This window comes from Mustela lutreola, chromosome 7, assembly GCF_030435805.1.
Source record: "Mustela lutreola isolate mMusLut2 chromosome 7, mMusLut2.pri, whole genome shotgun sequence".
Lineage (NCBI taxonomy): Eukaryota > Metazoa > Chordata > Mammalia > Carnivora > Mustelidae > Mustela > Mustela lutreola.
This window is the reverse complement of record NC_081296.1, coordinates 144,076,901-144,090,207: the sequence shown is the minus strand read 5'-3', so window position 1 is coordinate 144,090,207 and position 13,307 is coordinate 144,076,901. Positions and strand designations below refer to the sequence as shown.

At 55.2% G+C, this 13,307-nt stretch overlaps 1 protein-coding gene across 2 annotated transcripts in view; it reads left to right on the top strand.

Moving 5' to 3' along the window:
- The first annotated feature begins 309 nt into the window (after positions 1–309).
- The window catches only part of CLMN (calmin), a 105,993-nt gene continuing 92,995 nt past the window's right edge, over positions 310–13,307 (top strand). Inside the window, exon 1 of one of the 2 annotated variants that reach the window (XM_059183024.1) lies at positions 310–508. In XM_059183024.1, the coding sequence (XP_059039007.1) occupies positions 427–508 (82 nt within the window). In that variant the 5' untranslated portion in view covers positions 310–426. The remainder of the gene's footprint in view (positions 509–13,307) is intronic. The other variant, XM_059183029.1, reaches the window with a different exon arrangement.

The window sequence follows — 13,307 nt, the reverse complement described above, 5'->3', positions numbered from 1 at the left end:
CCGGCGTCGCCCCGCCCACCGCCCCCTGAGACATCACAATCTGGGGGCCGGGACCCCGCGCCTCATCACCGCCCGTTTGCTACCCAACAATCCACCCAACAAACACCCCGGGTAGGGGGAAAAAAAGAAACCGGCCCGAGCCCAGCCTCCCTCCTCCTCCCCCCCCCCACCCCGTCCCGCCCCGCCCCTCGCCCCCCGGGGCCCCCGCCCCCGGATGGGGGAGTGAGCGCCAGCCGGGCGCCCCGCACCCGCCGCCCCGCGCCCGCCCGCTGCCCGCCCGCGGCGGGGGCGGCCCGACCGCGCGCCCGCCCCGCCCGCTGCCGCCAGCCGCCGCCGCCGCTCCGGCTCCGCGGCGCCCTCGCCCGCCAGGCTCTCCGCCCGCCGCCCGCGCCCGGCCCCGGCGCCCCGGCCCGCCGCCCGCGCTTCATGGCTGCGCACGAGTGGGACTGGTTCCAACGCGAGGAGCTCATAGGGCAGATCAGCGACATCCGCGTCCAGAACCTGCAAGGTAAGGCGCCCCAGTACCCCCCCCCCCCCACACACACACCAACCACGGGGAGGGACGCCCGGTCGGGTGGCCCCGGGAGCCCCGGCGCCGCTCCCGCCCGGGACAGCGCCGCCCGGCGCCGCCACCTGGCCCCGCCTGACCCCGCTCGGGTCGCCCGCTGGCGGGGAGGGGGCAGAGACGGCCGCCCCCCGCCCCCCCAGCTCCCCACGGGGCCGCCCGGCCAGATTCGCGGTCGCCCAGGGGGTGGGGCGGCACACGTGCGTGTGTGTGTCCGGGGGTCCCGCTTTCTTTGGCGGGGGGACGTCACGACTCCCCTGCAGCCGCTGCTGCGACTTTGGCCAAGTTTGAACGTGTGGGCTCTTGGGGGCTGTGGCCCAGGTCAGGGAGGGAGGAGAAAGTGCGACTGCGTTTGTGTGTGCGCGCGCGCGTGTGAGCTTGCACACCTCCCAAGTGCCTCTGAGGCTACGGGAACGGACCGGGGGGCGGCGCCTGAGGGGTGGGCTGGGGACCAGGGCCGGGGGCGCGGATGCGGGGGCTGGGCGGGCTCAGCTCCGGGCCAGCCACTTGCCGCGGGCCCGGGGCTCCAGTGGGGAGGGGGCGAGAGGCCCCGCCTGCCGGACGCGGGACGCTGGGACCCGCCGCCACCTCGACAAGGTGAAAGAGAAACTCGGGAGGCCGGCGCGTCGGACCGGGGCTGGGGGTGTCTCCCGCCACACGCGAAGTGTCTTAACCTTTCAAGAGTTTATTCATGGTGGAAACTCGGAAAGCACAATAAAGGGAAAAAGTTACCCACAACCACCGTCTAACCCACGCACCCACCCGCCTACCCAAAGAAAGCTGCTGTTTGCGGAGGTGTATTTCTAGCCCCTTTTCATCTGTGGGCTTTGCAGAACGAGACAGGGTTCCACTTCCGGCCTCGCAGGCACAGAGACCTGACTGGCTAGGGAAGTTTCTAAGTTTTCTGGGCAGACTTGGGTTTCTAGAGATTCCAAGGTTGGGGGCGCTGCAGAGAGAGCTGGGAGCCCTGGACAGAGAGAGGATGGGGCGGTGGGTGCCCCCCTACCGGGTACCTGCCTTTACTGCCCGAGGGTGGCCTGGGGGGTGGGGAGGGTGGGGATGGCCCCGGCAGTCAAATTTAAACATTGCACCTGAGAGAATGTTTACTTGGAGTCGTGTGGACCTGCTCCACCCCTAGGCTACACAAGGACAGGGCTAGGAAAGGTGAGCTCACGTGGGGTGGGGGAAGCCCAGTGCAGGGTCCACTGGAAATGGAGTTTGCTCTGGGCTCCCCCCACCCATCTGGCTGTGATTTGTGTAAGAGGAGGAGGATCAGGCTGGAGATGTTGCAAATGATCCCTTCTGATAACAAGCCTGGTGTCTGGATCCTGTTGCCCCAGAACTGACATCCTATTTGGGGGTGGGAATTAGCATTTCTTGCTGAGATGGCATGTGGTTTGGGCGGTCGTGCTGTGTGTGTGTGTGTGTGTGTGTGTGTGGCAATCAGTGGGTGTTTAATAAACGCATGCTAACCAATTTTTAATGCAGCAGCTCCCTGCATTCCTCAAAGCCCAGCTTTCAGTGTAAAGGGGATTGACTTTCATGCCCAATGTTCAGCAGTGTGAGCAGTTACACCTGGAACTCTGAGAGAGGGCTTCACTCCATGGGGCAATTTCAGATGGGTCCTGAAGGTTGGGTAGGAGGTCACTGAATGGGTTCTCCCCTCAGCTCCCAGTGAGCAAACTGCCCTTCCCCTTTAGGCAATGTCAGGTACAATGTGAGCATCCGTGGGCTTTGCCGTTTAAAAAGATAAGCTTTTAGATTTGTGTCTATATTATGCATACATCTTCTGTATGGTAGAAAATGTGCCTTGCTCTTTGGTGCCGGGCCAACAAAGTTTTACCCATGGATAACCCAGGTAGTCACTGTCCATATCAAGATACAGATGATTTCCAGTGCCCTGGATGGATGCCTCGTCTTCCTTCCCGGGCAGTGACTCCCTCCCTTGCCTGCCCCCACCAACGGCAGCTACTATTCTGAGCTTTATCACTCTGATTTTGCCTGTAGAACTTCCTATAAAATGGAAGACTACGATACACCTTCTTTTGCACGGACTTGCTTTGCTCTGTACTTGATCCATGTTCTTGCCTGTGTTTTTTTTAAGAGCTTTTGTAGACTGCTTTGTTAAAATATAATTTCCATACCATAAAATTCACTTGCCTTAAGTTTACAATGCTTAGGAAATCAACAGAATTGGGGAAACCTCCCAACAGTCCAGGTTTGGAACATTTTTTTTTTTAAAGATTTTGTTTATTTATTTGACAGACAGAGATCACAGGTAGGCAGAGGCAAGCAGAGAGAGAGAAGGAAGCAGGCTCCTTGCTGAGCAGAGAGCCCGATGTAGGGCTTGATCCCAGGACCCTGGGATCATGACCTGAGCTGAAGGCAGAGGCTTTAACCCACTGAGCCACCCAGGTGCCCCTGGAACATTTTCACCACTCGAAAAAGCTCCCCGGTTGTGGGCACATATGCGTGTCTCAGCCCTGGGCCCAGGTGACACGTGGTTCCTGTTCCTTTTGTCCGATGGGCGCACCCCTCTTCGTGGGGCTGCTCATTGGTGGGGGGACATGGCGTTGTTTGCAGGTCGGCATTATTGTGAAGCGGTTTGTCCTGGGGGGGAGGTGTTTGCATGGTAGAAGTGCCTTTCATGGCTTCGCTGATGTCAGGGGCAGGAATCCACCTTCTGTCCCTTTCTCCTTGGGCTTCCCCGTCTTTAGAATGGATGCTTCGTGGAGATCTTCTCTCCCCATCTCCATGATCCTCAGAAAGCCCCAGCCCAAGGGCCAAATCCAGAAGGCTCTGCTTGGCTGTGCTTTGAGCATCTGCCCAGACCAGCTGGCCAGTGTCACTGGGCCTGGACATGTGTGGATGGCCAACTCTGCAGGCCGCAGGCGGGGTAGGGGACCTTGTCATCTGAACTCCGCATGGGTGGTAGGCAAGGGAAGCAGGGGGAGTCCAGGCAGAAGGGCTGTGTTTTGAATAAAGCTGTGTGCTTGCTTAGAGCACAGGTAGCCCGCAGTTGTCGTGGTGATGGGAGGCCGGGTACCGTGGGATTTCATGACTCTGGAATCCTAGGGACCGAGGATGCCCAGCCTCCCGTCTGCAGGTGGTGGCTGCTGTTGTGGGCAGGAATCCTGTTCTTTTCACAAGGCTTTGACTCTTGTGGTCCTGGGACCGGGGCTTGCCCCACAATCTCAGGCTGGAGGACACTGCGTTTCAGGGAATAATGGCTCAATAGTATACCTGTGTGTTTCCATCTTTCTCCGTGTCTGTATTTCAAATTTGACTTGGAGGTCTGTTCACCTCCTCTCATTTGCCCCTTGAAGCCCTTTGTCCATCGCCCTGAACTGTGGGGTTCTGGAGTTCGAGCAGATATGATTGCCATGTCACCCGATCACCCCCTGCGGACCACTGGAACGAAGACTTCCGGGCCTGTCTTTGGAGAGCCGGGTGAGCTCTGCAGAAAGCATGGTCTCTCCCGAGAGGCCTGTCCCTCAGCTTGCTGTCGCTGCCGCAGGAGCCGATGAAGTCCTCGTGGATACGTTCGCTCTGGTGGCTCCTAAAAGGACACTCTGGTGGAGAGCACGAGTGTCCCTCTGGGCCCAGGCTGCCTCTGCCACCCTTACGGGGACTCCTTCAGGGAAATGGAGGTGGCCCAGGCAGTTGACTTTTTCAGAGAGGAGAGAGCAGAGCCATGCCCCGCCCCGCCCCCTCCCCCCCCCCGCCCCCCCGCCGGTGGTCCCACTTCCCTGGAGCTTTGTGGGGTAGCCCTGAGGTCTGAGGTAGTCGGTGGACTGTCTGTGCCTTAGTTCTTGGCCTGGCTGTGCGTGGGGGGCGCTCCAGTGCCTTTCCCGCGCGACAAGGCTGCTTTGGCTGTTCCCTGCCCACCCCCGCCCCTCCCCCGTCCTACCACCCGCCCCCCCCCCCATCCCCCTTTGACTTGGCCTCAGGGTCCAGGCTAGTGCTCCACCAGGTCTGACTGCTGGGCCAAAGGTTGGGTGGATTGTTGGGAGTTTGGAAGACACTCCTCTTCAGGTCGGAAGCCTCCACTATCCTCAGAATTCCCTGGACTTTTCTGTTCTGTTGGGCAAATGTGTGCAAAGCATATAGCAATGTGTGGACAACAAGGAATGTCACTGGTCCTTGTTCCTGCCTTTAAAGCAGCACAAAGCCAGGCTGGGCCTCCAGTTTCCGGCTTCTGGCCGTCTGGTGCCTTGTTCCTTCTGATGCTGTGAACCTAGACCTCACTGCTTCAGAGCTAGGGGGGTCCCCAGAGCTAGGGGGGTGGGGGGTGTGGCTGGAGTTCGGTGGGCCCAGGCCCGCTGCTGCTCTGGTGGTGGGGCTCGGGGGAGCATCCGCCGCTGCCAGCTGGGCCCTGCTGGCTGGTCGTCCCTGAGCTGTGTCCCCACCCCTGCCTCAGTGTCTCCCTCAGTCAGATGGGTTGGGAAGCCGTACTGCCCAGGGTTGACAAACAGGACTGCGGTTTGGGGCCCTTGGAACTGAGATGGTGCCGGGCACGGTGCTAGCCCTCCTCAAGGTTTCCCACAGGCCTTTGAGGCGGGGTGCTTGTTTCGGGAGGGACTTGCCCATAGTCATGGGCTTCAAGTGGAGCTGGGTTGTGAACCCAGGACCCACTGAGCCCACGTATCTTGTCACACTAGCTCCATGAGTCAAGTATGATGGGTGCCCAAGGGAGGAGCTGGTGGCCTCAGGCCTGGGAGCTGGGCAGGCCTCGCAGAGGAGGGGCGTTGGGGTCCGGCCTTGGGGGCTAAGCAGAAACGTGATGGTGTGAAATCCCTGTTTCACAGTTCACAGCGTCAGAAGAAGGACAGTAGGAGAGCCTGAAGGCAGGCTCTGGGCAGGACAGCGCCTGTGTGGTTAAAAAGATCAGCCCTTGCCGTGTTCTCTGCCCCCTTCTCTGATTGTGTTGGCTCGGGTCCAGGAGCAGGCCTTCCTGTGCTTGCCTGGACTCTCTGGTCACGTCTTCATGGCTCAGGGCTTGTGTCCCTTCTTCCCAACTATCTACCACTTAGCCACCCCTCACTTGCCCCTCCTAAGCTCCTCGGTGGGTCTCCATGACCAACCTGCGGGCTGAGGCAGCCCCTGAGTCCATCCCAAGATGATAGCATCATGGTCCACGGACGTCACGATGGGAAGAATGCTGGGCCGCACTGGCTTATGGGATCAAGGCCAAGCCCCTTAGTCTGGCATGCGACGTTTTCTGTGGTCATGTTTGAGATGCCAGCCAGCCTCCCCTCCCACAGCTCCCTACCGGCTCCCAGCCCCCCACACCCTCCCCTCCTGGCTCTTATCCCTCTACCTGGAGACCTCCTGTGCAAACAGCAGACAGATCAGGGATGTCACTATGGTCAAAGTTACCGAGCAGCAAGGAAGAATCGTTCCTGCTTCTACCTCCCCCAGCTCCTGGAGAGCACAGCAAACGTGCTGGAAGTTTCTGTGTGAAAACAAAGAAAATCAAATGCAGAGGTTTCCAGGCCTCTAAGAACTGCTGCCTATAAAGTCCCAGCCCAGGTCTGTGTGCTTGGTTCTAAAGGATAAGAGCTCATGGAGAACATTTTTTCCAGGCTCCCTGCTGGAGTCAGGCCACAGGCTTTGGGTTAACGCTGGGTTTTGCCTCCCTCAAAGACCATGTTCCAGTCCGGCTCTAACCCTCACTTGGGATGTGGATTCTTCTCCAGGGGCCTTTCTGGGTGGAGAATTTTGTGCAGCTGGGGAACCCACAGCCAGGACCTGGAGGTTGACACCCTGAGCCCGAGTCCCAGTCTTGTCACTAACTTGCTATGGGATCCTGGGAAATCTCTTCTCCTGGCCGTGCCTCAGTTTCCTCACTGCAAAACAAGATGGCTGACCTCCCTGGCTCAAATGGGCCCCCTGGAAGGTGGTGTGAGGAGTGGCATGGCCTAACCAGAGCGTGTCCCCGTAAAGGCACCTGAGTTCCAGTCCCTGGCACGCTTGGGCGGCCAGCATGCAACAGCAGGGCTCCCTCCTGGATTCTTTACAGTGTTAAGTGCTAGACACTCACCCCCACTGAGGGTCCCCTGTAGAAAAGGTTGCAGTTGATAAGCTCATTATAGAAGTAGGGCGCAGTAAATGGTGTGCGTTCTTGGTCTGTTCTCGGCAGATCCATCATAGCTTCTATGAAGATGAAGAGCCCAGGGCAGGTCTGGGACACCTGCTCCAAATCAGCTGGGCACAGTTGGAGGTTCCCCCCATGGGTGGAGTGGCCCGTCCACAGTCAGGGTGAATGAGGGGATCCTGGCGTCACCCATGTCACACTTATGCTGAGGAACGAGAGTGTTTAGGGACCAGGTGGAAGTCTGTACTAGGGGGCAGGGGGGGGGTGCCCAGCCAGTTGGCGGCAGAGCTAGGAAGAGGTGTCATCACAGGGTTACTTACTACCGGTCCCAGCTCCTGCTTGGCCTTGACTCCAGTGAGCAGCCCAGAGCCATCCACCGACGCTGAGCCTCACGGGAGAGGCAGTACTTCTGACTCTACTGAGCGCTCCGGGGAGGCGGCCCTTAGCCGAAGAGGCCCAGATTGCATTAAGTGCCCTCCCTGACCTGTGGAACACTCTGGCATTTAATTTTTGCCTGGAACAGCTGAGGCCCAGGGCACGGTCCTCCGCCTGACCAGCCAGAGGTCCCGCCCGCCCTGCTCCAGAGGGGAAGTGAGAAAAATAAAGTAATTGTCTTTTTAGTGATTGAACCATTAAAAATGAACTCCCTGTTCCCATAGAAACCTTCTCTGATTTCTCCCACCCCCTCCCTGTGTGTCTTTTTTTTTTTTTTTTTTTTTTTCTTTTTACCCAGTGGTAGATTGTGTCAGTCACAGAAGGAATTAGAGGCAGCATCAAAAATCACAAGTGTGGGTTTAAAGACTCCTTGTGGGTTTTTTCCCCCTCACAGGCCTGTCCCCTGGTCTTTCATCAGTTGTTTTCTGTCAGAGCGGGGCCAGGGGTGGGGGCAGGTAGCAAACTCTGGTTTGTGGCTGAATCTCGCCCACTGCCCGTTTTTGTGAATAAAGTTTTATTGGAACACAGCTGTGCTCATTTGTTTGCCTATTGTCCGCGGCTGCTTCTGCCCTCCGAGGGCAGTTGAGGCGTCGTGACAAGGAAGTACCCACAAAACCGGAAATATTTACTGTTTGGTTATTTACTGTATGGGATGTGGGAATCCAGAGGGCTTTCTGTGGGCTGGCAGGGGCCTGGAACCCAGACGCGGCACTTGACCAGTGGGAGATGCCCTGATGACCACAGCGGACGATGGTGGTTCCATGTGTAACAGGCCCAGCCTTGTTTCTAGAAGGTTGATGATGCCCGCCGAGGAGGGTTCCGGCCCTGCCTTACAAAACCACATGCCTTCTGTGAGCCTGGCCATTCAGCCAAGCCGCGGTCCCGGGATTGCTGGAATCCTGAAATCCTGGGAGCTGGCGTGTCCCCAGGACACAGAGGAGGTGGTTATCATGAGGCTAAGAGGAAGCACATTAGGACTGAGTGTGCTCCGTGGGTGCTGCAGGAGTATGGCGGGGAGGGGAGGTCCAATCCAACCCGCAGGGTGGGGCTCCTGGGAGGACGGGAAAAGTCTGTAATTGTAGGTCTCTATCTTGTGTGCAACCAGGGAGTAGGGGAGTGTATGGTGATGGGTGACGTGGGGGCTCTTGGGGAGAACTGTGGCCATGGTTGGGGTGCGGGGCATATAGGGGAATGGGCCCCAGAAGTAGCCCGTGCCCCTGAGAATTTCCTTTTCATCTTGCCCTTTGGAGCCCTGTGATCCACTGTATGGGCGATTAGAGCCCAAGTCCCCCAGACGAGGACGGGGGCAAGCCTGGGAGGATCTGGGGAATCTGCAGAAAGCCCTAGAGTCACTTGTCCGGTCTTGCAGAACTGGAGGTCTCACTGGAGGGACCTTTAGGGCTCCGATGATGTCATGCCCCACTCCTGCCTCCCGCTCCTGGGGGGCTCGCCACGCAGGCAGCAACCGTGGCGATATTTATATCCCTCTCCTCTTTTAAACTATTTTCAATCCTCTATGGTATGACATACTTAAAAAGCAGGGTTCTGAGGCCTTCTAGCTGGGAACGGGGACGGGGGGTGGGGAGGGGGCACAGCGATGACCTGCCAGTTGGCTGGTCCGGTAGCTTAGCCTGCCCTGGGCATCCTCCACGCACTCTCCCTCCCGTCCCGCGTCAGGCCTGGGCCCGAAGCTCTCCCCTCTCACCTTTCCGTGCTTGCCTGCTTTTGCCAACATCCTCCTCCTCGGTCACCAGGACCACCGTTTTTCTGCTTCCGGCACCTCTGATCCTGTTTCATCCCGGCAGTCCCGGAGATCTTTCTGTGTCTTGGTAGAAGATGCCTCTTGGCCTGCAGGAAGAAGCGGAGCTGTGCGCTCTGGGTCACCCTCACTTCTCCTGCCCTTCCTGGAATGAGCCAGCCCCAGCTGCATCCGCCCTTGACCCTGTACATGACTCCTGCAGAGAAGGACCATGACCCGGCCTAGAGCAGCCTCCCTGAACCCTGCCTGCACCCACTTGGGTGGAAATCATGGCCGCCTCCCCTGGGTCCCCGGGGGGCCCCCCACGACTAGGTTCCCAAGAGGGGTGCGTGTATCTTTCCTCTGCGAGCACTTCCTGGGGACCAGGTCTTCAGAACTGTCCACCGCATTGTGTTATTTCACTTGGCAGAGGGACTTCACAGATGTGGTTACTTGAAAGATGTTGAGATGGGATAATCCTGGGTTACACAGCTGGGTCCCATTAATCTCAAGCATCCTTAGCGAAGGAGGAGGCTCAGAGAGAGAGGAGAGGTGATAGGGGAAGCCGATTAGGATCATAGCAATGCTGATGCTAGAAGGGGCCGTGAGCAGGAGAGTGCAGGCAGCTTCTGGAAGCTGGAGAAGAGAAGGAGATGGCTTCTCCCCCAAGCGTCTCCAGAAGGAGCACAGTTCTGCCGATAACTTCAATTTTTGCACATCAAGCCCATATCCAGAGGTAATAAATGTATATTGTCTTAAGCCACTAAGTATCTGGTAACCTGTCATAGCAACAATAGGAAACTGGCACGCAAATGAATTACAACTGGCTGTCAAGCCCAGTGGACACCCAGGTGGTGGCATGGAGCCCGAGCTGGGAGCAAAGAGACCGGGGCTCTGGCCACAGGGCTGCCACCACTTGGCTGAGGCTACCTGGCAGAGGGCAGGAGAGCAGGGTTTGAGGGGACAGGAGAGGGCGCTGGCCTGGGCTTTCAGGGATTCCAGCCAGGAATCCACAGGCATGGTGTGATCTGAGATACACACAGGGCTGTGAATGACCCTGGGAACAATGACATGAAGATCGATCTCTGCTCTGGCGCCTGGATGGTATGGATGGCTGGGGCGTGAAGAGGGTGACATCACAGTGGCCTCAAGGTACCCACCGTGCTGGGATCCAACACTTTCGGCAACTGTGACACCTCCCTTCTAAGCCTCATGTTCTTTAGGGTTGAGCTACATGAACCCTGGAAATGCTGTTACCCAAGAGTGGGTCCAGTCCCAGTGGCTTGAAACAGTTGTCTACTTCACATGAAACGTTGAAGTCTGTTTAGAAAACAAGAGAACATGCGTAGGGTATTGGCTTGTGGGCAGTTGTGATTTGTTGGTATCGTTCAAAGTCCAAGGCTAGACATATAAGTTATGAGGAACTTAAGTTCCCAGAGAATGAAAGAAAAGTCCTCATCAAGCCTCACGGTTGGAGCATGATGGAAGGCCGCCATATTGTATTCTACCATTTTACCCATTTTCCCCTTCCTTTTTAGTTGAAGGGCACCCCCTTGCCTCCCACCAACGTAAAGTGGCTCTTCTCCGTGGTATTAAGTATGAAACCAGTAGTAATCACTGATAATGACACTTTCTTTTTTTCCTGTTTCTACTCATTTTTATAAAACAAGGATGAAATGCAATCAGATGTTCCGTAATTTCTGAAATGTGGTACCATGAAGAAGGCAGTGTAGCTAAAGGGCTCCCCTGTGCTGTGGCTCGGCTCCTTCCTTGTCAGACTATCTTCGTGAAGACCTGACTTGAGTAAAAGAGGATAATTTGGTGTGTTGTTGTAAAGTGTGTCATATTGAGCACAGGTTGTGTAAAAATCAACTAAGTCAAGGATTGTCTTCGTTGGTTATAGGGCATTGATGTTGTGATTATGGGGAATATGGCAGGGGGCTGGCCACTTGCTAGACAACTGTACATGTCTTCCAAACAGCCCCCATAATGGGCATTATTATCTGTCCCCAAGCACTAAGGCTGAGCAGCAATGCCAAGCTACTGAGCTACAAGCCATAGAACCAGGAGTCAGAAGTTTAAGTCTGGGAGGTTGGAATAAGTTGGGGGATGGGGTATGAAGAGGGAGCACTGATGGGACTTTGGTTTGGGGTAGGGGAGAGACTTGGTGAATGCTGGCTCCAGGCCCAGTTGGCTATGGAGGGCGCAGTTGACTTGGAACCCTGCAAGAGAGCTGGACCAGGCTGAAGGATGTTGGGCAAGAAGTCAACCAGCCTTGGGTACTGAGCCTTATCCGAGGGGAATCAGTGACTCAGCTGTTCGTAGCCATGTACCTACCAGGTTCTTCACACTGTGACAAAATCAAGTCTAAATTCCTGACTGATGACCCCCAACTAGTGATTCCCAGGGGCAGAGTCAAGAAGATTAGAGACAAGGATCCCATCTTAAGAGCTTGACAATATGAAATCTCCATAACCTTGAATTATGGCAGAGCCAGAGGCAGCCATGGGAAACCATCCTGTCCTCCCCATTGTGGGTTGTGATAAGGGCGGTGTCAGATTATAAAGCACGGTCACCTTCACTCTATCATTTAATTCTACTGTAACCTGTGAGATTAGTGTTCCCTCTACAGATGCAGACACTGGGGCCCAGAGGAGGTCAGTGTGGCATCTGAGACTTCCTGTGGCCCAGTCCCACCAGCAGTTGCTGGGAGCTAGTCTGTACAAGGGATTCACTTTCCTTTCATGTACACAAGGGACTGTGTGGAACTTTCCCTTGGAGAGCTGGTTTGGCTTTTGAGCTTGACTCTGATCTAAAACAAAACAAAAAGTGATACCTTTCCGATCAAAGCTAAGGGCCTTGGGCCCCAGTGGCAGGGTGTTGGCAAGCCTGGACGATGGCCTGTCAAGTTCCCAGAATTGCTGTGGGCAAGTGCCACGAAATGGCATGTGGTGGCAGGGGGGTGACGGATGTGGAGGACACATGTGGATGCCATAGGACTGATGATTGGCGAGCAGAGGCGGTGGCCAAGAATCAAGAGTTGCCCTTGATAGACTGTGTTTGCCCTGGGTGGGCACTGCTATACTGGGATTTGTTATTAGTGACAGCTTGTTGTTGGCCTGGCCTGCCCTGATGAACCAGAAGGCTCACTGGGTTGGGCACTGGGACCCATCCTGGTCACCCCTGTGTTCCAGGGCCTAACCTCCTGTTCTAGACTCCGCTTGCATTCAGAGTTTATCTGTTGGATATGTGAATGTGGATGCGAAAGTGTAGATTCCAGGATCTGGCAGAGCTGGGATTTTAATGTTAGTCTCCTTTCTGTGGACTAGCTGTACATATCTGAACTGTACATCTTTTGGGGGAAAATCCCACCTTCTCATGGTTGTTAAAACATTCAGTGGTATCACATACCTTCAGCATGTTTCCCTATACTCGCCTTTTCTAAATCATATGTAACTATAGTTTTCCAAGGTATGTATGAAAAACAGTGGTTCTCCTTTTTACCCCCTTCCCCAGGAGCAATAGCTTGCAAATTTTTTTTTAGCTGATGATTTTGGTATTTTCCTCGATGTCGCTGAATAACATGCATATATCCCTTTGTCTTGATATTTGGTTCAGGGCTCTGATTTCCAACTTGGAAGGTAAGGCTGTTGCTCTCCTCTTTACCTCTTCTAACCACAGATCTTTCCTGTCCTTCCAAAGCCTGATATGTTTTCATCATACTTTTGGAAGATTAGTGATTGAGGTTAACATCATTAGGCCGGCACTATTCAGAGCTGAGTCATTTAGTTACTTAGGATCACTGTTCCTTTCCTGTTCTATTTTTGGTTTCCTTGGAGTTAGAACTGTCCATTGTTATTGGCATATGTGCTTATTAATTCATTCCCAGACTCTATTGGTGTTCTGGATATCCCTGCAACTTGTTTGTTGCATCAGTTAAACCTTCTCAGTTTTCTCTTCTTGAGCACATCAGGGTCCTTTGATCTACTCCAATCTGGACTCATTACCTTCCATACCTGGGGCGTGGCTGTCACCTAGGCCTTCTATCACTGTCACCTGGGCCCACCCCCACATCTTTCCTGGGTTTATTCTCTCGTTTCCTGTCTTCCTCTTCTGGTTTAGTCTCTTAAATACAAGGGTACATCCTTCCTGAGAAAGTGTGCCTGAGGGGTTAACTTTCTGAGAACTTGCCCATGGAAAAATGAATTTATTCTTTTCTGACTCTTGATTGCTACTTTAGCTGGGTATCAAATTCAAGGTTGGAAATCACTTTCCTTTGGAAGTGGAGCCTTGCTCCATTGTTTTGTTTTGTTTTGTTTTTTTAAGATTTAATTTATTTATTAATTTGTCAGAGAGGGAGCGAGAGAGAGCAAGTGAGCACACAAGCAGGCAGAGTGGCAGGCAGAGGTGGAGAGAGAAGCAGGCTCCCTGCCAAGCAAGGAGCCCGATGCAAAACTTGATCCCAGGACCCT